Source organism: Portunus trituberculatus, chromosome 22, assembly GCF_017591435.1.
Source record: "Portunus trituberculatus isolate SZX2019 chromosome 22, ASM1759143v1, whole genome shotgun sequence".
Lineage (NCBI taxonomy): Eukaryota > Metazoa > Arthropoda > Malacostraca > Decapoda > Portunidae > Portunus > Portunus trituberculatus.
Window position 1 is genome coordinate 4,203,663 of NC_059276.1, and position 22,633 is coordinate 4,226,295.

The following is a 22,633-nucleotide window of genomic DNA, read 5'->3' on the forward strand; positions in this document are numbered from 1 at the left end:
CACACACACACACACACACACACACACACACACACACCGTGAAAGCAAAACACTTTACAAACAATACTTTCATCTTATACCACAAAGCGTTCCTACATTCCCACTCCAATCCTTAAAACCTTCACCTTAAACTCATAAAAACTCCTTAAACTACCTTACACTTCCCTAAAACACCTAAAATCTACCTAACACTCCCAAATCCTTCAAAACACACAAATATCCCAACATTCATCCTAAAACCACCCTAATTTACCCTAACCATCCTCAAATTTCCCTAGTACATTCCTTATTACCCTAGCCAATATGATTTTCAGGGGTATTTTCACTCTTTCATCCCTAAGACCCTAAGTTATCCAGGCGGCACGGCCCTAGAGTAAGTAAGGTCGATATTGCTATGTTGTATAATGTATCTTTCCTCCCTTTAGTCAAACAGGTACATAAGTGACAGCTCAGGTGAGAAATGGACTGCAGGTGATGATGATGCTAATGATTCTATTTTGTCTTGAGTTCTGTTTGAATTTTGTTTCTCTGAGATGCGATAGAATGTTCAACTTTTTATTCAATTTTCAACATAGGTGCTTTTGGTTCTATTTCCTTTGTTTTTAGCCCTTTCACTGTTAAGCAAAATTTTTCATCAACAACAACATTTAAAGGACAGGTTAAAATACATACTTCATTTGACAAAGATAGAATTAATTTTCTTTTATTCTTTGTTACAGTGGTCTCAATGTTAATAAGACAACAGTAAAAGGGTTAAAGGGAAAGTTATCTAGCATTTGTTTTCCATGCCGTGATTGTCTTGTTTTGTTTGCTTCCAGAGAGTTAATGACCAAACAAAGAACTCCCTGTCATTGTACTCAGATTGTTTTTATTAGAATAGTTAAGCATTTTTTAATCATTTCCTTTTATTAACAAGGAAAAGCTATCCATGAACTGTGTGTGTGTGTGTGTGTGTGTGTGTGTGTGTGTGTGTGTGTGTGTGTGTGTGTGTGTGTGTGTGCGTGTGCGTGTTCAAATGACATCAATCAAACCCTTTTATCAATTTTTTATGCTATGTAACATCACTTTTTCTATCCAGCTTTATATTTTTTACCTTTGCAATTTGTCATATGCCGCTAACCCATTTTGAAGCCTTCCTTTTCAGGCGGAGATATATTTTTAATGGAGTAGACTAGCACAATATTGATGCACAGCCCGTGACAACAAACTAGCAAAGTGACCACATTGTATCAGATAAGATTAGGTACCAGGAGGTTTATTAATTCACCATTGTCCTATTTACCGTGCTAGCTTATTGACTACCTGTGTGTGTGCGTGCGTGTGCGAGTGTGTGTACGTGTGGTAGTGTATGTCTATCTGTAGTCTTGTGTACGTATCACTGTCGTAGTTCTATTGTTCACAAGGTTGAGTAAGTTAGTGAGCAGAGAAGAGTAATAATAACCATGATAACAAAACAAATAATTACAGAATGATGGATCACGTTACCACTATTTTTTTCTCTCTCTGTCATGAACGACCTTGCACGCTTCTAATGGACGCCTCCCTGACCTCACCTGCCCACACGCGCGCCATCTACCTACCAGGATTAAGACTAACAGTGAACAAACAAACCAGACCCCGACACAACACGAGAACTAAAAATATCCAGGTTCTCTCATATTCTTTCCCTTCCAAGTATTTTTCTTTGGATGCGTGTTGGTTAAATCTTGATATTGATAGTGTCTTCTTGTGAGTATAGACAAAGAGTGGAATGCTTCACTAAAAGAAAATATGTCCAAGGTTTAAAAAAAAATGTTTCAAGTGTTCTAGTTTGTTACTGGTTAAATCTTGCTTTTTTAAGAGTTCTGTTCTTATAAATGTTAGCAAAGACCACATATCCATTGAAAAGTCAAGTAATCATGCAATCACTTTTTCTTTTAGATGTGAGTAAATACATGGTGCAAAATTCAGTAAATTAAATAAAAATATCGGTTCTTAATCAATACAAATTATGCTATCTATTCATATTTCTTGTTGGTTGAACTTTAAAACTGTTCAAATTTTTCACACGAGTTAAAAAGAAAGCCTAATTTTTATCAATATACTCGATACAAAGCAGTTCTTTTCTAGGCACTATGAGGAGAACTATTCAATCATTCAACCACGAAGCTTTTATGCCTTCAATTTGTATAAGAAAAATCAAATAACCCTCATGAATACTTTCCTCAACTATTGAAAACTAACAATTGAACAAAACAACCCACGTGAAGACCCAACCACTTACACTCAGCTTCAAAACAAATGTAACCAGATAATTCCACTTTTCCAATTATCAAACCAATAACAATTACTTCACTTTTATAATTACACGGAACAGAAAAAAAACTCAACAGCTCCACATGAAATAAAGAATTCAGTATTTCCGCTTAACACGAAAATGAAAATTAACGAAATGGTTCCACATGACAAGACGTAAAATCTCCACACAGAATTCACCCACAGTAGATCCACAGAAGGAAAGAGAACACAACAGGGAAATAAGATAATCCTGTGTTATTTTTCTCTTAATAATAAAAAAAGAACATGACGAGAACAGATCTACCAAAATAGATCTACCAAAGTGAAAATTAACAAAATGATTCCATATGAGAAGACGTAAGATCTCCACACAGAATTCACCCACAGTAGATCCACAGGAGGAAAGATAACACAACAGGGAAATAAAATAATCGTGTGTTATTTTTCTCTTAATAATAAAAAAAAAGAACATGATAACGAGAACAGATCAACCCAAAAAAACATAAGTAAAGCAATCCACTATCATTTACATTTCCAAAAATATTATGCTGTAAATCCACATAGAAATAAGTTTTGTAAAGATTTTCCACAATTAATCCAAATACTAAGTCACCTTTAATAGAATATTAAACAAAATCCACCAATGAACAGAAAAAATAAACACTAAATCTTAATCCACAATGAATCCAATCACGAAACTCATTAATCCAAAAATAATAACAATAGATATCCACATGAGAAATTTTAATTGATTTCTACTTTTTATCCACTCATCCACCAAATGATATAGAAAATAACAGAAATCCACAATCTTATACCCATCCCACATCAAATCTACTTAAGACAGCATTATCAACAGAAAAAATAATAGAATCACATTAATAAAATCTATACTCACCATTAATCCACTCACAAATAGCAAAGTAGTATAAATTCCACACAAACAAGTACTCACCAGACTCGGCAGTGTGGGGCAGGTGGAGGGCGGGCGGGGCTCTCCTGTAGCAGCTTCTGAGACTCTGTGGAAAGAAATTAATCTAACATGAGAATTTTTTTACCAGAACCCAGCAATGTGTGTGTAGGCAGACATAGACCAACCCTCCCTGTGTACTTGAGTGATCCTTTCCTCTATGGCTTGTGGTTCATGAGTGTCTCCTCTCCTAGGACTGTTCAGACTACTACTACTACTACTATTACTACTGCTACTACTACTATTACTATTAGTTATCTGCCTCCTCTGGTTGGCCACAGCTTTTTTTGGTATCTACTTACAGAACTAACTTATCCAGCTGTTACTTATATTTATGGTGTTTTTTTTCTCCCCAAGCTATCTGTCAGCACACTTTAATAAGTATGTTCCACACTTACTTATACTATGTGCTCCCATATTTCCACTACTACTAATACTATTGCTACTACTACCACTACTACTACTACTGTTATTGTGATTTGGTGTATGTCCTTCATGTAGCTTTGTTTAGAGGCGGCGGCTCCTTGAGGAAACCAACACGGAAACTGAAGCATTATGGAAACAACTATTTATATGTTTAAATCAAAGTGGAAAAGAAAACTCACCTTTCAGTCAAGCTTGATATGTACATTCTATTTGAGTAAAATTTAATTATTTATATCAAAAGTATATAATTATAAGTGATTGACTTAAGTTTAAAGCTTAATTTCTTTTCAATCAACCTCAAAAGTAAATTTTTACATTTGATTCAAGCTTAATCTTTATGATAAGAATCCTTTGCTTCTGTTTAAATAAAAAAAACTGAAGCCTTATAAAAACAAATTATATATATATATATATATATATATATATATATATATATATATATATATATATATATATATATATATATATAAGTTGTGGAGTTCAAAAATTACTCTCTCTGAGTTCCTGGCTCTTGGCTTGACTCCCTGGCCCGCAAGCAGCCGCCACCTCTCCCTTAGACTAACACAACTACAGTTCTCTGTGTCGTGATATAACAAAGGTTGTCTCCACAATACTGGTTGTTACTATTACTACAAGTACTGTCCGTGTACCACCCAAACTCCAACAACCCGCACCTCAGTGCCTTAATTAGAACACCTCCACCTGTCCCCTGTCCTTAGAGTCCACTTAGCATCCTGTACCCTTATATTTGTGATCCTCAACCATTCAACCGCCCCTTAACTGTGACTCCCGCGCGGCCGCCACCACCACCACTACCACTATCACCACCACCACGTCACACGTCCGCCAAAGCAGACTGACACTGCTTTGGCATTTTAATTATTGTATTTATGTGTGTGTATGTGTGTGTTTGGCTCTCTCTCTCTCTCTCTCTCTCTCTCTCTCTCTCTCTCTCTCTCTCTCTCTCTCTCTCTCTCTCTCTCTCTCTCTCTCTCTCTCTCTCTCTCTCTCTCTCTCTCTCTCTCTCTCTCTCTCTCTCTCTCTCTCTCTCGCACCTGCAATTAATTGTTGCCACCTATCAAACGTTCATTTCTGTAACTATTTCACTTCGTCATTATTCTGTCAACAATTTACAAGGTTACTAGAGTTTCTTAATTATCTTGATTCTTCCTCTTTAGGTGATACTTCGCCTTTACCTGTCTATTTATACTGCTCAGGTTGTTGTTTATCATTCTTAAGTGTTTTTTAATGTTTATTTTTTTCTTCTATTGATATGACTGTTTTTTGTAATCCATATATTCCTCTTCGGTTATCTCTCACTACTATGATACAGAATCTTGTTTGGAACTTGTCAGATCTTGTTATTATATATTCATTCTCTCTTTAAATGTGTCTTTGTGTACTTATTATTCTTGTTAATCTATTTTTCAGCATTTATCTACTCCTCTTCATTCATTTTTGTCTTTTTTTAGATTTCATTTCTAAGGTACTACTGAATTTTCTGCTTAAAACTTCGTGTGTAAGAGATTTTTTCCCCTTCTTCATTTTCATGTCATTTTTTCTCATCCCCTTCCTTTTGCTCTCGTGTGATCCTTAAGTATTCTCAAGTCAATTTCTCACTTCATGTTAGTATATTTCTACATCAGTCTTACATCTGCGTGATTCACTCTTTTCATCACCTTCATTTTACTTTCAGACCCTCACATGTTCTCAGGTGTTAGTCAGTATGTCAGTCTCTTCTCTACACCATGCTACTATCTGCCCTGATTCCCTGTGGCCCTCAGCATCTCTAAGTGTTTTCGCGACCCACAAAGAACCAAGTTATACAAAGTTATGCCAAGTTATGCTCGTGTCCCTTCTATTAACATCTGCTTAAGCCAGAACTCCCCTTTATTCGATGTCCACCTCACCTCTTACCTGTCCACCGGCCCTCACCTGTGGACACCTGTGTTTTAACTTCCAGACGTGATCACTAGTAGACTTGTTCTTACCTGGCTAGTGTGCAGTCCCCGCCAGTCACACCTGTCCTGATCCCTACCTGCCTGACATCCTCACTACCTCCCTGTGCCCTACTCCTTCCTAACACTGGCGGAGGACTACACGCGGCGCTGGTAATATTAATAAAGTATAGAAAAATGGCCTTGTAAAGTTAACGCAGAGTCAGTGAGGAGGAAATGACAGAAAACGATGAGTATTGTAATAAGGATTTAGTGTGTGTATGTGTGAGTTCGGAGCCAAACTGCAGTATTCCACCTGACCTTTAGTACTGATGAGTATTGAGTGACTTTTTTTAGGTCATCTAGAAAATATTTCGACCAGTGAATGGTTGGCAGTAGTTATAAGCAACGGAACAGAAGAGAGATTTGAAAGGGAAACTATAGCAGAAGTTCTGATGATTTTTTTAGGTGAAAATTAAAACAGTGAAGAGATTGCGGGAAGGTAAAAATTGAGTGAAATATAAAAAGAATTATGAGTCTTCAAAAAACGTTCTAATGTTCTCAGTTCACACAAGCGTATATGAATAACAAACACCAGAACTTGGAAATCATTGAAATGTATGTATTTTTATGCGGTGCTTTTCATTCTATAACTCTGAACTACAAACGCCAATACGGTACTTGTCTATTGAGGAACTCTGTTATTTCGCTATGGAGAAAAAAAATAATAACTCTGGTAGAAAAGAGAAGTACCATTCCCTCCCTCATTTTGCTCCCATTGATATATTTAGAATCATAAAGCAACTGCCACGTGTAGAACTGCTGGTGTCTCCAAGCTTTCCTAATGTTCATATATATAAATTTACACCACAAACTTTTACTGAGCCAAAGAGAAAGCCAGGACAGTGAAGGAATTAAGACAATCAGGAATGTTTTAAGAAATTTCAACGGATAATGACTATATTACTAATTACACAAATCTAAATGTGGTAACAAATAATTCGTGACTTTATACAAATGTCTAAAAATAGCAATGACTGAATTACAAATCATGCGAATCTAAACGCTAGTAAAAAGAAGTTAGATGCAGTTACCAAAACTTAATGCCAAGAGATCGTGTTTCCTCAAGACTTGGCAGGAGGAATGAAGGGAAATTTAACAGAATCGTAACGCTAGAGTGAGCTTTGAAAAGAAAATGTGCTTCAGATGAATACCTCACACACGAATCATGAAATATGCTTTACGAATCACTAATAATTGAGTCATGAAACACCCTTGATACAAATACCCTACATGTGCAATAATCAACTGACTGATAAGAGAAAGAATGAAACTGTTCTGTGGCTAAAAATAGAGAGCGTGGATGAGGTAGCAAGATAAAACTGATCGAAGTAAGAGAGAACGAGAGCAAGAGAGAGAGAGAGAGAGAGAGAGAGAGAGAGAGAGAGAGAGAGAGAGAGAGAGAGAGAGAGAGAGAGAGAGAGAGAGAATCCCTTCCTCTCACACTTAAATGAAAGGAGAGTAAAAAAAAAAAAAAGAAAAAAAAATCTAAAAGCTCTTAATCTGAAGTCGTGAAGTCAGCCATCCGAACACCGTCATTCTTGAAGCGGCCAACGAAGGAGAGCACTGTGACTTCAGCTTCAGAATACCGCAATGCAGAATTCGAGGAGGAGGAGGAGGAGGAGGAGGGGGTGGGAGCGGAGAAGGAAAGAGGAGGAGAGGAAAGAGGAAGGATGGAAAGAGAGAGAATGGGAGATAGAGAGAAAGAGAGACGGTGTGTGTGTGTGTGTGTGTGTGTGTGTGTGTGTGTGTGTGTGTGTGTGTGTGTGTGTGTGTGTGTGTGTGTGTGTGTGTGTGTGTGTGTGTGTGTGCGGGGATGCAAGATCGATAACAAAACTGCAGGAATTTTATTAAAGTTTCCGATCTGCTCTATTTTTCCCCAATCCTTGAAATGTGTTTACGGAAAAAATGAAAGGAAAAAAGTCATGATTTATATCTCGTCCACAAAGGACAAGAAAATTGCCTCGTATTACTTTCCTACTTTTCCTTCTGTTTTCCTCCTCACTCCCTCCCTCCCTCCCTCCCTACTAATCTCCTTCATGTTTCCTCCAAGTCTTCCTTCCTCTCTTTCTTTCCTTCCTCCCTTGGTATTTATCTTCCTGTTTCCTTCACTTCTTGACATTCCTCCTTTCTTCTGTCTCTCCCTTCTACTCCTTCTCCTCCTCCTCCTCCTCCTTCTCCTCCTCCTCCTCCTTATCCTCCTCCTCCTCTTTCTCCCCCTCTCCTCCTTCTCCTTCTTCTCCTCCTCCTCCTCCACTTTCCTTCTCTCACAACATAACTATCATCTGTTTCCCCTCCTCCGGCCTTCCTCACCCCTCCTCCTCTTCCTCCTCCTCCTCCTCCTTTTTATCCTTCTCTCCCTAAAGGAGGAAATAAACAGTAGCCTCACGTAAGGTTACATCATAAAAAGGAGGAGGAGGAGGAGGAGGAGGAGGAGGAGGAGGAGGAGGAGGAGGAGGAGGAGGAGGAGGAGGAGGAGGAGGAGGAGGAGGAGGAGGAGGAGGAGGAGGAAGGTCAACACAGAACATATAAGCACTCAAAGTTATAGAAGATATCCACTGAAGCACATTTTTATAAACATTTGAACTTTGCTTTCAAACTAACGAAAATAATATCAGTAAAAAAGAGAAATATTAACAAAACTGAGACAAAAAAAATAGCCTGGAACGATGAAAATTAGTGATAGAATTGGCGCTAGTAAGAGACGATGATAAGAGAGAAATATAAACTTTAATTACTATGAATGAATGATTTTAATGTCAATAGGTACTACAATAATGGAATAGAAGAGGACAATAGTCACTATGTCATTAAATACTAACTGTACATTTATTCACTGTCTTTAGTATAATCAATGTTACGTTTTTTTTATGGCCTTATTTTCTCTCACCATTAACAGTAGTGGGCTTCCTTTCTTTCTACCTGTGTTCCGAGGCACCGATCACGCAGAGAAATCGATCATCCACTACAAACACGGTTACTCACACTGATAATTAGTGACAGATGTACAAGCCAATTGCCACTAACGATAACTTTTTTTACCTGCGTTTCCTGAGTTACTCATCACGAAAGCGTTTAGCCAATAGAAATACAATAACGTTTGATAATTACTGGCAGATATACCGACCCATTCAGTGTATTACCATTCCACTGCCACGCTTGTCTTAACACTCAGACCACTACAGTAAATATAACTTGCACAGGAATATGGAAAACAAAGACTCTATGTTAATTTTGTCTTTAAGCTACAAAATTAGAGTATAGCATCAATAAATACGTTCAAAACTTGCATATAATTAAGAAAACGAAGCTTGAGCAGCAAAAAAAAGGGTTAAAGGTGAGATCACTTTAATCAGCGAGAGAGAACTTCAGTGTTACCATATCCACGCATCGCGGCGGCCACAACACTGCGGCAGGAAGGGACACGATTACGATACAAGGGCAGGAGTGAAGCGCGCCTCTCCATTAGGCTCGGAGTAAACACACCAGCCAAGAGGTCACGTGACTGTCATCAAAGTGTTATGCATCAAATGAAAGCCTTCGGAAAAGAAGCTACACGGAGTTATTTTGTTGTTGGTGGTAATAATAACAATAATAATAAAGTGGAATACTGCAGTTTCGCGTCACGGCGTGGACAGGTGAGCGGTGACATGGCGTGCAGGGGCCAAGGTGATCCAGTGCCGCAGTGCCTTCCCCCACCAGGCCACGCCCCAGGCACTCCCGCCACTCTCCAAGGCGCCTGTCATCACTGCCTGGGGGAGAGGATGCCTGGGCAGGGCGCGGGCACCTCAAGGCCGATCACGTGTTAGGACAGATGACAGGGCAGAGTGGAAGGCAAGGGTGGCAGAGAGCAGAGGCCCTTGGGGCAAGGGGCAGCGGGACACAGGGCAGGGCAGAGAGTCAGGTTGACAGGGTGACAGCATTATGAGTTCCGTCAATAGTTAGTTCCCAATGTTATAGAAGTTATTTTGTATTCTTTATCATCTCATTCATCAAGTTATCCACGCACTCATCCAGCATTCCTTGCCGCTCCACGCCCTCAGTAAAGAGGAGCGAGCGAGGCTAGTGTTGCGTTGGTGGTGGGCGGTGGCGGCGGCGTGGTCGCCTCCCCCGCGTGCCCTTGCCACCCATGTACAGCTAAACTCTCTGTTGTAAACACTATGTGGAGTGAAGGCTTATTTCCTGTGTTTAATGGAGACAACTGCATTTCTTCCAGAGTGTCGGGCGGCGTGTTTGCCTGCCCGCCCGCGCCCTCAGCCCACCTGCTACCATCATAATAAAGAGACCACCTCCCTCCATCCCTCCAACCAGCCCCTGTTCCCCCACTGCTGTGACTCACTCCCTCCAGCCTGATGCCCTCCTACTTCCCAGACACACACACACACACACACCCAAAATTTTCACTCCTGGTCTCCACTGGCAACGCGGCGCGGCCCGGCAGGCAGACACCGCCGCTCCTCTGTACTATTCGATGTTCTCACTGATGTCAAGCGCACGTCCCCTTTGCCTCGACTTTCCGCCCCGCCCGGCCCGCGGGTCAGGACGGGACGGAGGACGGGCCGGGGCGCGCGCACTGTTAGGTGTAGCACCGCTTTTGTGTGGTGAAGACATGCCCTCGGGGCGACCCTGCAGCCGCCTCTCACGCCTTAGCAGAGCCGCGCCACGCCCGCACCATCTCATGTCAAGCGGGCGTGGCGCATACCCGACAGCCGCCACCTGCCCATTAGATGTGGGCACGGCAGGCGGCACTGTCCGGGCCGGCTCCAAGGCGGCGTGCCGGGCCGCCCCTGGGGCAGGGCGGGAGGGTACAGCGCAATGACCGCAAGAATCACAGTGCCGCATGAGATCTGCACGCTCAAGGCATTCACAGCATCGTTTTGTGCCGCCACAAGTTGTGTGTGAGAGAGAGAGATAGAGAGAGAGAAAGTGAATGAGAGAGAGACGCTCTTCCCTTATCCCGCGCGAGCCGGTGCCGCTTCGTCTCTCCCTCTGTAGTGTGCCGCTTCCCTTGGCTTGTCTGGCGCCGCTTCGGGGCACCGCGATCACAACAATGAAAAGCTTGTCGGCTCCCCGCGGGGCTTTCATTGAACTAACCACCGCCGGTGTCCCTCTCAGTAACACCCGAGCGTGCCGGCGGCCGCGCCCTCAGGCTGGGCGTGTCGCGTCCTCCGTGGAGAGCGCGGCGCGGCCTGCCTGGGGGCCCGGGTCCCGGGACCCTCACAGCATGATGCGGTAATTCACTTAAAACTTAACCCCGGCCCGGCGCTCCCAGTCATAATGGCGTTAACCCGAGCATCCCTGTGTAGGCCCTGTGCATCACGCTAGGTCAGGCTGGCCGAGGCCGGCGGACAGGCAGGTAACCAGCGGCTGACGCCTCTGTGTACACACTAATGTCCCGGGTAGACTAAGACCTGGCGAGGGCCGGCGCCCGAGTGCTCCTGTGTTGTCTTCGCACACACCTCGCCTCACTGACACACACACGCCACGATCCTGACACTAATATACAATATTATCAATATACACTATTATGATTTTGTATGAGTTTGTTGTGATTTATTTGTGACGCCGTGGTCGCCGCAACAACTGTCGCTCCACGGCGGTCTTCCTGCCTCCTTTGTCCTTTTATTTGTGCCTTGATTTTCAGTGAAGCTTTGTCCAGAAGACGTAACAAGACCATTCTTTTAATTTCACCACATGTTTTACAGCTTTAGTTAACTCCTGCAGCAGACGCAGCAGCCTATACCTGTTCATTTGTACCTGTGATTTATGTTTATACCTGGCTAGGGACAAGATAATGCCAAGCAGGCCCAGGCCACACTGGAAGGGAAGTGACCCAGGGACGGGAAGGGACAAAACTTAAGACCACCAGACCAAAACACTCAAAACAATTACAACGTTGCATTTTCTTTGATTCATTTTATTTCCCCGGGAGACTCTGCCCTGTGCAGTGACCGCTCCTCCCCCCGTCACTCCCTTTCCCACTCCTGTTCAATCTGAACAAGGTTCTATTTCCCTTTGTGTCCAAGCAAGATGGATTCTAATCCAGCTTTTTATTTGCTTCCCTGTGTCTCCTTTTCCTTGAGTTCTCCCAGGGCTAACCCATGCATAGGGACACGCCACAAGGTTCACACACTGACCAAAGATATTTGTGTTAACCCCAAGCCCGCACAGCCACCGCCCGGCCACACCACGGCCACCACAACAGAGGCGTGAAGGTTCAGAGGTCTCGCTTACCCTCGATAGGCTCCATTGAGGCTCTAGGCATAGTATAGTAGGCCTGTCCTGAGGCCTTCCGCGTGCGAAGAGGCGCTGCTGTGGTCATGATGAAGTCCTACCGCGGCCTGTGTCTCCTGTCTTGCTTTCTGTTTTGTAACCTCTGCCGATAGTAATAATAATAATAATAATAATAATAATAATAATAATAATAATAATAATAATAATAATAATAATAATAATAATAATAATAATAATAATAATAATAATGATAATAATAATAATAATAACTTAAACACCTAACCGCGTCAGTTCTCGTCGCGCATCCGAGCTTAGGGCATAACGCCCGTGCAAAGGTTCTTTAGGAGAGCAGACTTGCAGGGAGGGCAGAGCAGGCGTGGCCGTGGCGTGGGCGGGGCGTGGCGCGACACGGGCGCACACCGCGGTTAGGCCGGGCGCGGGAGCACTCGGGTGACGGTCTGGGTTCTTGGTTTCCGCAGGTGCTGGCTGTGATCTCCGTGATCTTCATCGTCATGTCGACCCTCGCGCTCGTGCTCAACACGGTGCCCAGCTTTCAGGGGCCGGAGCAGGGCGACAATGAGAAACTGGCCATGGTGGAGGCCGTGTGCATCACCTGGTTCACCCTCGAGTACGTCCTAAGGTTCGCCGCGAGCCCCAACAAGTGGAAATTCTTTAAGGGGGCGATGAACGTGATAGACTTGCTGGCCATCCTGCCCTACTTTGTCTCGCTGTTCCTCATAGAATCCAACAAACACACGGATCAGTTCCAGGACGTGAGAAGGATCGTACAGATCTTCAGAATTATGAGAATTCTCAGAATTCTAAAGTTAGCCCGACACTCGACGGGTCTGCAGAGCTTGGGCTTTACTCTGAAAAATTCATATAAAGAGTTAGGTTTGTTGATGTTGTTTTTAGCCATGGGCGTGTTAATCTTTTCGAGTCTCTGCTATTTTGCGGAAAAAGACGAGAACCCTGTGTACAAAAGTATCCCTGAAACTTTCTGGTGGGCGGGCATCACGATGACCACGGTGGGGTACGGCGACATGTACCCCATCACGCCCCTCGGCAAGGTGATCGGCTCCGTGTGTTGCATCTGTGGTGTGCTGGTCATTGCGCTGCCTATTCCCATCATCGTCAACAACTTCGCCGAGTTCTACAAGAACCAGATGCGACGAGAGAAGGCCCTCAAGAGGCGGGAGGCCCTCGAGCGCGCCAAGCGTGAGGGCTCCATCGTCTCCTTCCACCACGTCAACCTCCGCGACGCCTTCGCCAAGTCCATGGACCTCATAGACGTCATCGTGGACACAGGTAGCGTTGCCCGCTCGCTGCTGGGGTCGCGGGGCGGGGGCTCCCTGCGAAGGCCCTCCCTGGGGCGCCCACAGTCCCCCACGGGCGGCTCACACCGCTACTCGAAGGTGGCGCAGGCGGCCCCCGCCGACGTGGCGTCCGTGCCCTCCCGCGACGCCTCCCCGCAGCCTTCACCCTGACCCCAAGCCCACCCCAGCCCTGCCATATGCCACCACCACCCATCCACCCATCCTGCCTTGGCATCTTCCCCGCCCATGCCACTACCTCACGCCCGCCACAACCCTTACCTCACTACTCACCTCCTCACGCCCTGTACTTCACACACAGAGTCTTCCCCATTCCACACCTTCTCCCCCCATTTTCTCTCTCTCTCTCTCTCTCTCTCTCTCTCTCTCTCTCTCTCTCTCTCTCTCTCTCTCTCTCTCTCTCTCTCTCTCTCTCTCTCTCTCTCTCTCTCTCTCTCTCTCTCTCTCTCTCTCTCTCTCTCTCTCTCTCTCTCTCTCTCTCTCTCTCTCTCTCTCTCTCTGAATTACCTCTTCTATCTTTCCTGAATTACCTCTTCTATCTTTCCTTTCTCCTCCTCCTCCTCCTCCTCCTCCTCCTCCTCCTCCTCCTCCTCCTCCTCCCTTTGCCTGCACTCCTGGTTCAGTCTTCTCCTCCTTTCCTCCTTCTCACCACCCAATACCTCCTTCGTAAATATTAGAGGACCACTTCCAAATACAGATCTAAACACGTAAACACACACACACACACACACACACACACACACACACACACACACACACACACACACACACACGGAGTAAGGAACATAGCACAAACACAAACCATTTACAGCACCACCACTACCACCACCACTACCACCAAATACTCGCCTTAATCTGGCATGCGTGACATCACATTATTCTGACAATGTTATAATTGTCATTTAGTTAGATGACCAAATGTAGGAACTGCTATAGACGCCCCTTAAACAATACCCTGGCGCCGTTTTCTTTCATAAACTAGATGAAATGAGAATAAAGAGTAAATTGACCTAAGATGCTGTGGCAAGAAACTGCAGTCCGTTTTCTCTGAGTCATGAAGGAAAACTGCACTTGTGGTGTGTATTAAGGGCACACTTTGATATTCCTGATCCATCTGTTCCCTCGTTACGTGATGGCACTTTCAGACCTCGATTTGCATATCAGACAGAGTATTTTTCTTTTAGATTTAGCAAAGTGATTCCTGTTTCCTCCTATGTCCTCCCTTATCCCCCTTCCACTCCTCAAACACGACACTGTGAAAGGTGTGTGTGTGTGTGTGTGTGTGTGTGTGTGTGTGTGTGTGTGTGTGTGTGTGTGTGTGTTTGTTTGTGTGTAAAAACAACTATATAAATATAAACTTTTCAGTGTATAAATATTTCTTCTTTCTTTCACCACCACATCTTCTTCCTCCTCCTCTTGCTCCTCCTTCTCCTCCTCCACCTGCTCCTGCTCCTCCCCTTCCTCCTCCTCCTCCTCCTCCTCCTCCTCCTCCTCCTCCACCTCCACCTCCACCTCCACCTCCACCTCCACTTCCACCTCCTCCTCCTCCCAATCCTTAATTGTAATGGATGTTGTATGTACATTCCGAAACACACACACACACACACACACACACACACACACACACACACACACACACACACACACACACACACACACCAAACCCAAAGTACTATAAAGAAAAAAATATCAAAACCAAACCCCTGGAAAAACAATACAGCCACACACCTGTCACCTGTACCACCTGTGTATCACCTGTCCACACACCTGGCCTACACACCTGCCCCTCACCTCTCCTCACCCACGACAGGTGAAGGATAGCCCCATCCAAACCTGTATCCCCCACTGAACAGGTGTGTCGCGAGAGGGCACGGCCACACCTGCGTCTGGAGTCAAGGCACATCTGTTCTTTTGCACACCAGTTGTTCTTGACTCCAGGCGGGAAAGCATGTGTTCTAATAGTGGTTCATATTATTAATCACCAAGTTAAACGCATTCAGTTGGCCACATTATTATTATTTTTAACTCACACCGTTTATACTGCTAATTATATAATATATATATATCTCTATATGACTACAATTAAGAGCACCGTGATATGAACTAACCAACTAACACTTTATAATTGTTTGTCTTGGTTTTCTCTTAGTTAGTTTTTTCCCACAACAGGCTCATGATGCCCTTGGTTTCATTACTACTGTTACTATTATTATTATTATTATTATTATTATTATTATTATTATTATTATTACAGTTATTTTTTTGTCTCTTGTTCGAGTTAACACTGCACTCATTGTCTCTCACTCTCTTTTTTCATGTATTTGTAGATTTTAAAGAGAGAAAAATTAATGTTTGTGGGGAGGAAACTGTGAATGTGTGTGTGTGTGTGTGTGTGTGTGTGTGTGTGTGTGTGTGTGTGTGTGTGTGTGTGTGTGTGTGTGTGTGTGTGTGTGTGTGTGTGTGTGTGTGTGTGTGTGTGTGTGTGTGTGTGTGTGTGTGTGAGGCAGTCGTGCCACCCCTCTTCCCCTCCTCTCTCCCTCCTTCATGACACTAACCACCCCTATTTACCTAAAACTCAGTAAAATAGGAAATCCACAAACTTAAAAACAAACCCAAAAACTTAAAGTACACAAAAAAAACATTCCCTTAAAAAATGAATAAACACAAAACAAAAGTAGATCGATTTTAACACCAAAGGGAATGTAAACCTTTAATCCCCACGTGAAAATCTCAATTAACACCCTTTGAAACGACCACAACCCCTTAATTAGCCTCCCCAGGTGAGCGTAGGTAGAGAGGTGACAGATGGGTGACACAGTGCCTCGGAGTGCCTAGAGATGAACCTCCTCACAATAAGAGTAACAATTGACACCACTGTCCAATCTTACAAATCTACAAAATGAGCCATAAACGAGAGAACACCAATAATGTCACCCAAACTACACGCACTTGTTAAAATTTCAAAAAATTCTTAAGTTTCTATATAATTTTCTTACTTTCATCTATTTTTTTATCATTTCTTTTCATTTTGCGTATGTTTCCCCCTTAGTGTCTTAACTCGTGACAGCCTCGACCTCGTGTCACACTGAGGAGAGGCACGTCAGGTGAGGTCTTGTCCCCCCCCTCACTCACCCCACTCCTGTGATCGCCCGTAAAGTCACACAGTAGTAGACAGCTAACCCAACCAGAGCGGCCGCCACGTTTTGTCCTGTAGGTTAACGATGCATTGTCAGCGGCATATTTTGAGGTCCTTGCACCGTGATGAGAAAAAAAAATAAATAAAAAAACTAAGAAATCTAAAGTTACCTGGAGTGAATTAGCCCACCCAAATACACCTGCCTAATACAGATCAAGTAGAGAGTGATTACGGATACTACTGCGGATACAAGTATTATGATAGCCTAAGAATATTACTCTGACCAGTTGTATTATTACTCTCTATGGCCACAAGTTTTCAGACATAAATAAAGAATGACTTTTACATGCCATTTTTCTCTCATTTGTCCATCACATAAGTTGACACGATACACCAGACAAACAAACAGACAGACAGATAGCCTCCATGAGAACTTAAAGGCACGCAAACACGCACACACGCACATATATGTATACATTAATACATACACAATGGTAACTTACACTATCATACAGACACACAAACACACACACATAAATACGCAAAACCATTACCACGACAACTAGCAAACACACACACACACACACACACACACACACACACACACACACACACACACACACACACACACACACACACACACACACACTCACCACCAGCACCACCACCACCACCACCACCACCACAACCACCACCACAGTTAATTCTCAGAGACAGTCTTTCTCCACTTGTTACAGAGTGCAGAGTCTCGCCAAAAGGCTGAGTAATATTCTCACTTGCAGTTGCCAGCAGGTAGTTGACAGCGTGACTGAGGCACCAACCTGACTTAAGTACGGTTCTTGCTCATGGTTGAAGTTCCGTACCTTGTTTACTCCCCTAGATGATGATGATGATGATATGATGATGATATGATGATGACTGCTAAGAGAGAGGCGCTTCTTCCCTTCATCTACAGACGCTTAGTTGTCTTGTTAGTTCCGTAGCAAGTCTTGGAAGTAGAACAAAGTCTTATATTTGTCATTCAGTGATTGAAAGTACATCAGAGAACTCATTTTTGCCACAGAGCTGCATATGACTCTATGTGTGTGTGAGTGTACGTGTGAGTGTGTGCGTGTGTGTTACTGGTTTTTTGGCACACACCTCACTGAGCAAAGACAGACAGGTAGACACAGGTAGACAGACTAGACTCAGTAGCTGCCTCCACCTCGCAGTAGACAGTCAAGACTTCCACCAAGAGGCAAATCTTCCACTTGCTCACTCAAGAAAGAAAAGAGAAAGGAAAACAGACACACATCACCCTAATACCTATGACCTACTTTTTTTTACTCCTAAATGGACTAGTTGGTTAGAATGCATCTGTCTCCCTTTCCTCCCCCTCCCTCTCCCCTCCTCCCTATTCCCTCTCCATATTCTCCTCTCATTCTTCTACTTACTTTCCAACTTTTTTCTTGTTTTAACTCTTTTTCCTATTTTTCATCTTCCTCCTACTCTTCCTCTATCTACCTCTCTTTTATTCCTTTCTTTCCTCCTCCATATCCTAGTTCTCATCCCTCCTCCCTCCTCCTTCCTACCTCCTCTTCCTCTTCCTGCTCATCCTTCTCCTCCTCCTCCTAGCCTCCATTTTTGTCCCTTGTCAAGCCGTAATGATCAACCGGTGTTTTTGCTTTTGTGTAGGCCAATCTAAGCCTATTTTGGTTCCACTTTTTGTGTATAATAAATTTATATATATCCAGCTCTTTCTATATATATACAGGAAACGATATATAACTTCCTTTTTTTACTCCCATATATCATTTTGTATCCGTGGAGTTTTCTATATTTTCGTTTGATCATTTACAATTTTTTTTTCCAAGTAGTCTGTGTTCCTGGCACTAAAACATAACCCGTATGGTACAAGTAGACGCTGCCACGAGAAACATCCCTCAGAGAAAGACCCAAACATAAACAAACTAAGGCATATTATCTTTTTTCCTAACATTTTTTCCTACTCAAATCACGACTCATTCAGAATTCACGAGGGATGTTTTGCGTGACAGTTTAAGTGGAGGTGTAGGAGCATGCTATCACACCTGGCTTGCTTCATTAGGTGCTCACGAGGCAGGTAGGAGCAGGTGTTGCGATCCCACTGCCCCCTCCTCCTATTGTAGTAGTGTAAAGAAATTATTCCTAGTGTTCGTTGCTTGTCTCTTCCCTTCACTCTCGCGGGACGGCATTAGGGAACGCTAAACTCACACTTCTCTATTTTCTTTATCTTTTGAACGGGTACTGTCTTAATATTCATCCATGACCTTTTTTCAGACTGTTTTCAATACACACACCTAATTCATTGTTTTATAAGGTGTGTTTGTGTGAATATTTATCGCAGTCATACAGAAATTGGTGTTTTTTTAGTGGTTTTACTGTTAAGCAACATATCAACCCGTTTTTTTTTCGCAATCTGTGTGTTTTTAAAGGAGGACTCGTCTAAAAGTAATCTTTGAAATGCTACTTAAATACTCGTTCTCCTGATGAAGTGTATGTCCCGTGAGAAAGTAAGGTCATGTTTGGAACGAATGGTGACCTTCTGAGTTACAATAAAGAAAACAACAACACCTGTGACGAGAAAAGATCAATAACTAACTCATTCAAAGTCCCCCTGAACGTTTTATAACTCCTTCGGGTCACCATTTGGACTTTTTATTATCATGAAGATTCAAAATATTACGAGTTCTTTTTAATAATTCAATGCAGACCCTTATGTACCCTTCTCCCCTCTCCCTGTAACCCTAATGTTCCCTTCACTCCCCTCTCTCTCTCCCCTCGCCCCTTCCCTTCCTTTCTCTCAGTGTCTCCTCAGTTCTCAATACTTTAAAGCCTAAAGTGGCGGGTGTTTGCTGAATCTTTTGAGCTTTATGGGTACAAATGGCATGCAGGTTGAGGGAGAATAATGGTATGTGAACTTTCCTCTTCCTCCTCCTTCTTCTCTTCTTCTTTTTCCTCCTCCTTCAGTATCTTATTCAACTTTCTCCTAACTTCAACTATCTAAGAACGGAGGAAGAAGGAAGGAAGGAAGAGGAATGAATTACAATCCTTCCTCTCTGTCACTTCCTTCTTCCTTCCTTCCTTCAACCTCTAAGCAAGAGAAGGAGGAGGAAGGAAAGTAAGAGCATGCCTAAGGTTGCTATGATGTTATGCCCTCCTACTCCCTGACACTCCCTAACTCTCTGCCCTAACCAGCAAGGAGGAGGAGGAGGAGGAGGAGGAGGGGCAGAGCATCAAAGCATCAAGGGTACAGTAGGTAAAGTAGTGACGCCCCGGAATCCCACACCCTGAACCCCAAAACCCCCTTGCTTGATATGACTAGCTAACTGAACCCTCGTGTGTGTGGATAGTGATGTGGGTCTGTTCTTGTCTCTCACCACGACCCAGGCCACAATATGTCACAAGCGGATGCAAACTCGGTAGCGGGGGAGTCCATGAGAGCTGGCCAGACCGGGACAGGATGCTACAAGAACCACGAGCACCATATGGGTCGTCTGCAGAAGGAGGCGCAGCAGGGGGCAAGAGGAGACACCGGGGTTATTCCAAGTGCTCCAGCCCCTAATATTCTCGACCTCCCCCCTACGGATGAGCAGCGGCCCCCCACCTCCCCAGAGTATCAGACCCCGGTGAGTGGTCCCACAGCCCCCTCCCAGTCCTACTACCGCCCCGCCTCACCCCCGCCCTATCAGACCACTCGGTTTTGATGTCTTCTGATTCTCTCTCTCTCTCTCTCTCTCTCTCTCTCTCTCTCTCTCTCTCTCAATTTTGTCTTGATTTCATTGTTTTCTACTGAATTTTCATCCCTGTTCTTTTCATTTCATTTCGTTGTTTCGTTATTATTGTTTCGTTCGTTTTATCTTTAATTTATTTTATGTATTATTATTTGTTAAGGAATAATTACCATTGTATTATCTTATTTTGTTACTTTGCTTCAGTACTAAAAATTAATTATAACTGCATGATTCATTATTATTTTCGTCATTATTATTATTATTATTATTATTATTATTATAGGAATTATCATTACCATTATATTAATTTGCATTTTTGTGAACCAGTTACGTTCAATTTCACTTTCGTTCTGTATTTTGTCCTCATTTAAGATTAATAAACAACAATTTGTATTCAGCTTTTTTTTTACCCTGATTAAAACAAGAATTCCATCATTTTCTTTTGCCTTGGATCAATTTTTCGCATCCCCAATAGTTTCCCACAAGATCATCATTTCTTTACTTTATTTTACTAACTTTTTTTTTCATTCTCATTATCATTTCCCTTAAAATCTTCAGTTCGTCCTTTTCTTTTCTGCTGTCTAACTCTTTCCCATTTTCATCCTCAGTTTTATGTTTTCTTTTTCTTTTCATTATTCCATTTCTTATTATTATTCTTCGTTTTCTTATCATTTTCACTATTTCTTCCCATTCTCCGCAATTCTAAAACTTAATTCCCTTTTCACCAACTTCCCAATTCCTTCCCTCATTCCCCATTTTCTAAGCGTGTGTCTTGACCTGAAATGTTTGTGTGAGACCTCCCATTTTCTTTAGAGATATGGAATCGCATGAAAAAAACAATAACAATATGCATCAAATTTTTACTGTCCCCCTTTAAAACCTGAAGCTGAGGTCTGTTTTCTATCATTTTTCTTCGTACAGAGCCCAGAATGCTTCGTGTTGTGTGTCCAGTGACGATATAAAGACTCCCTGCTATTCTTAATTATTACTGTCTATGTTAGTCTCTCTCTTTACACCTCGATTTTACAAAGGTGTTAATTTTTCTCTCTTTCTCAGTCTTTTTGTAATATATATGTAGAATGGTTCTAATGTTTGTTTGTTTGTTTGTTCGTTTGTTTGTTTAAATAATCTATCATCATCATTTCATTTCTCATTACATCTTTCGTTTTTCATTTCTTAACTTACTTTTTTTTTCTATTTCTATTCAGCTGTTCTGTACTAACACACACACACACACACACACACACACACACACACACACACACACACGTGGACATTTTCTTGCAGCATTAACGAGTCCATAAAATATTAAGACAAAGTGAAGAGAACATCATTAATTATACAAAATGACAGTTATCATGCTACACACTCCTCTTGGTCATTATCACCATTCTTTTATTCTCTCTTCGGCACACACTCACGCATTCCTAACGCCTCGCGCCCAAACACACACACACACACACACACACACACACACACACACACACACACACACACACACTAATGGCCACTTGAATGAATAAATAAATAGTAACGTTCTTGTTCTACTACTACTACTACTACTACTACTACTACTACTACCACTACTACTACTACTACTACTACTACTACTATTACCACTACTACTATGTTGCTTCATCATCATTCAGCATTCAGCTCATTACACTAAACATACAGGAAGCATAATTAATTAGACAAGCTAACCACTCTGAATAACAACAACAACAATAATAATAATAATAATAATAATAATAATAATAATAATAATGATAACAATAACAATAAACACAATAATAATAATAATAATAATAATAATAATAATAATAATAACAAACACAGACACACACATCAAAAAACAAACAATCACCCAATCATTTCACCATTAGAACAACAATCTTGCCCATTAATAGAGCATTTTAGCCCTTATGGAATGCTAAGTTTCCAACCACCACCACCACCACCACCTCCACCAACACCTATACCACCACCACCACCACTACTAACAAGAAGCCGCCTGCCTGCATGGCCACTTAAATTCCTCCCCTTATAAGTGCCCGTTGTAGTTCCCCAGTAGTGTACATGTACGTTTTAGCGCTCTAGTGGCATTTATGTACACGCTACTTTCATGTACGTAATTAAATGTACGTTAGAGTGTATGTGTGTACGTGTGTGTATATAAACCGTATGTGCATCTTTCTAGTTCCCCCTTGTGTGCGTGTGTGATGTGTGATGTGTGTGTGTGTGTGTGTGTGTGTGTGTGTGTGTGTGTGTGTGTGTGTGTGTGTGTAGATGTAGTCTTTTAAATCTTTCCTTCCGCAGTGGATCTCTTAATAGTAAGTGTTTTTCCCACTCGTCTTTTTTCCCTTGTCTTAGTTTTGTTCTTTTTTCCTGTACGTTTAACACACTGTAGGTAACAAGACTTTAGAAGGAACTGACTAGACTTTCTCACTCTCACTCTCACTCTCTCTCTCTCTCTCTCTCTCTCTCTCTCTCTCTCTCTCTCTCTC

The 22,633-nt window shown here is 42.6% G+C and overlaps 1 protein-coding gene across 6 annotated transcripts in view; it reads left to right on the forward strand.

Moving 5' to 3' along the window:
* The window catches only part of LOC123507460 (potassium voltage-gated channel protein Shab-like), a 159,209-nt gene that overhangs the window by 100,431 nt on the left and 36,145 nt on the right, over positions 1-22,633 (forward strand). For all 6 annotated transcript variants that reach the window (XM_045260343.1, XM_045260342.1, XM_045260345.1 and 3 more), the window contains exons 3-4: positions 12,384-13,212; positions 19,783-20,021. In XM_045260343.1, coding sequence (XP_045116278.1) covers positions 12,384-13,212; positions 19,783-20,021 — 1,068 coding nt within the window. The remainder of the gene's footprint in view (positions 1-12,383; positions 13,213-19,782; positions 20,022-22,633) is intronic.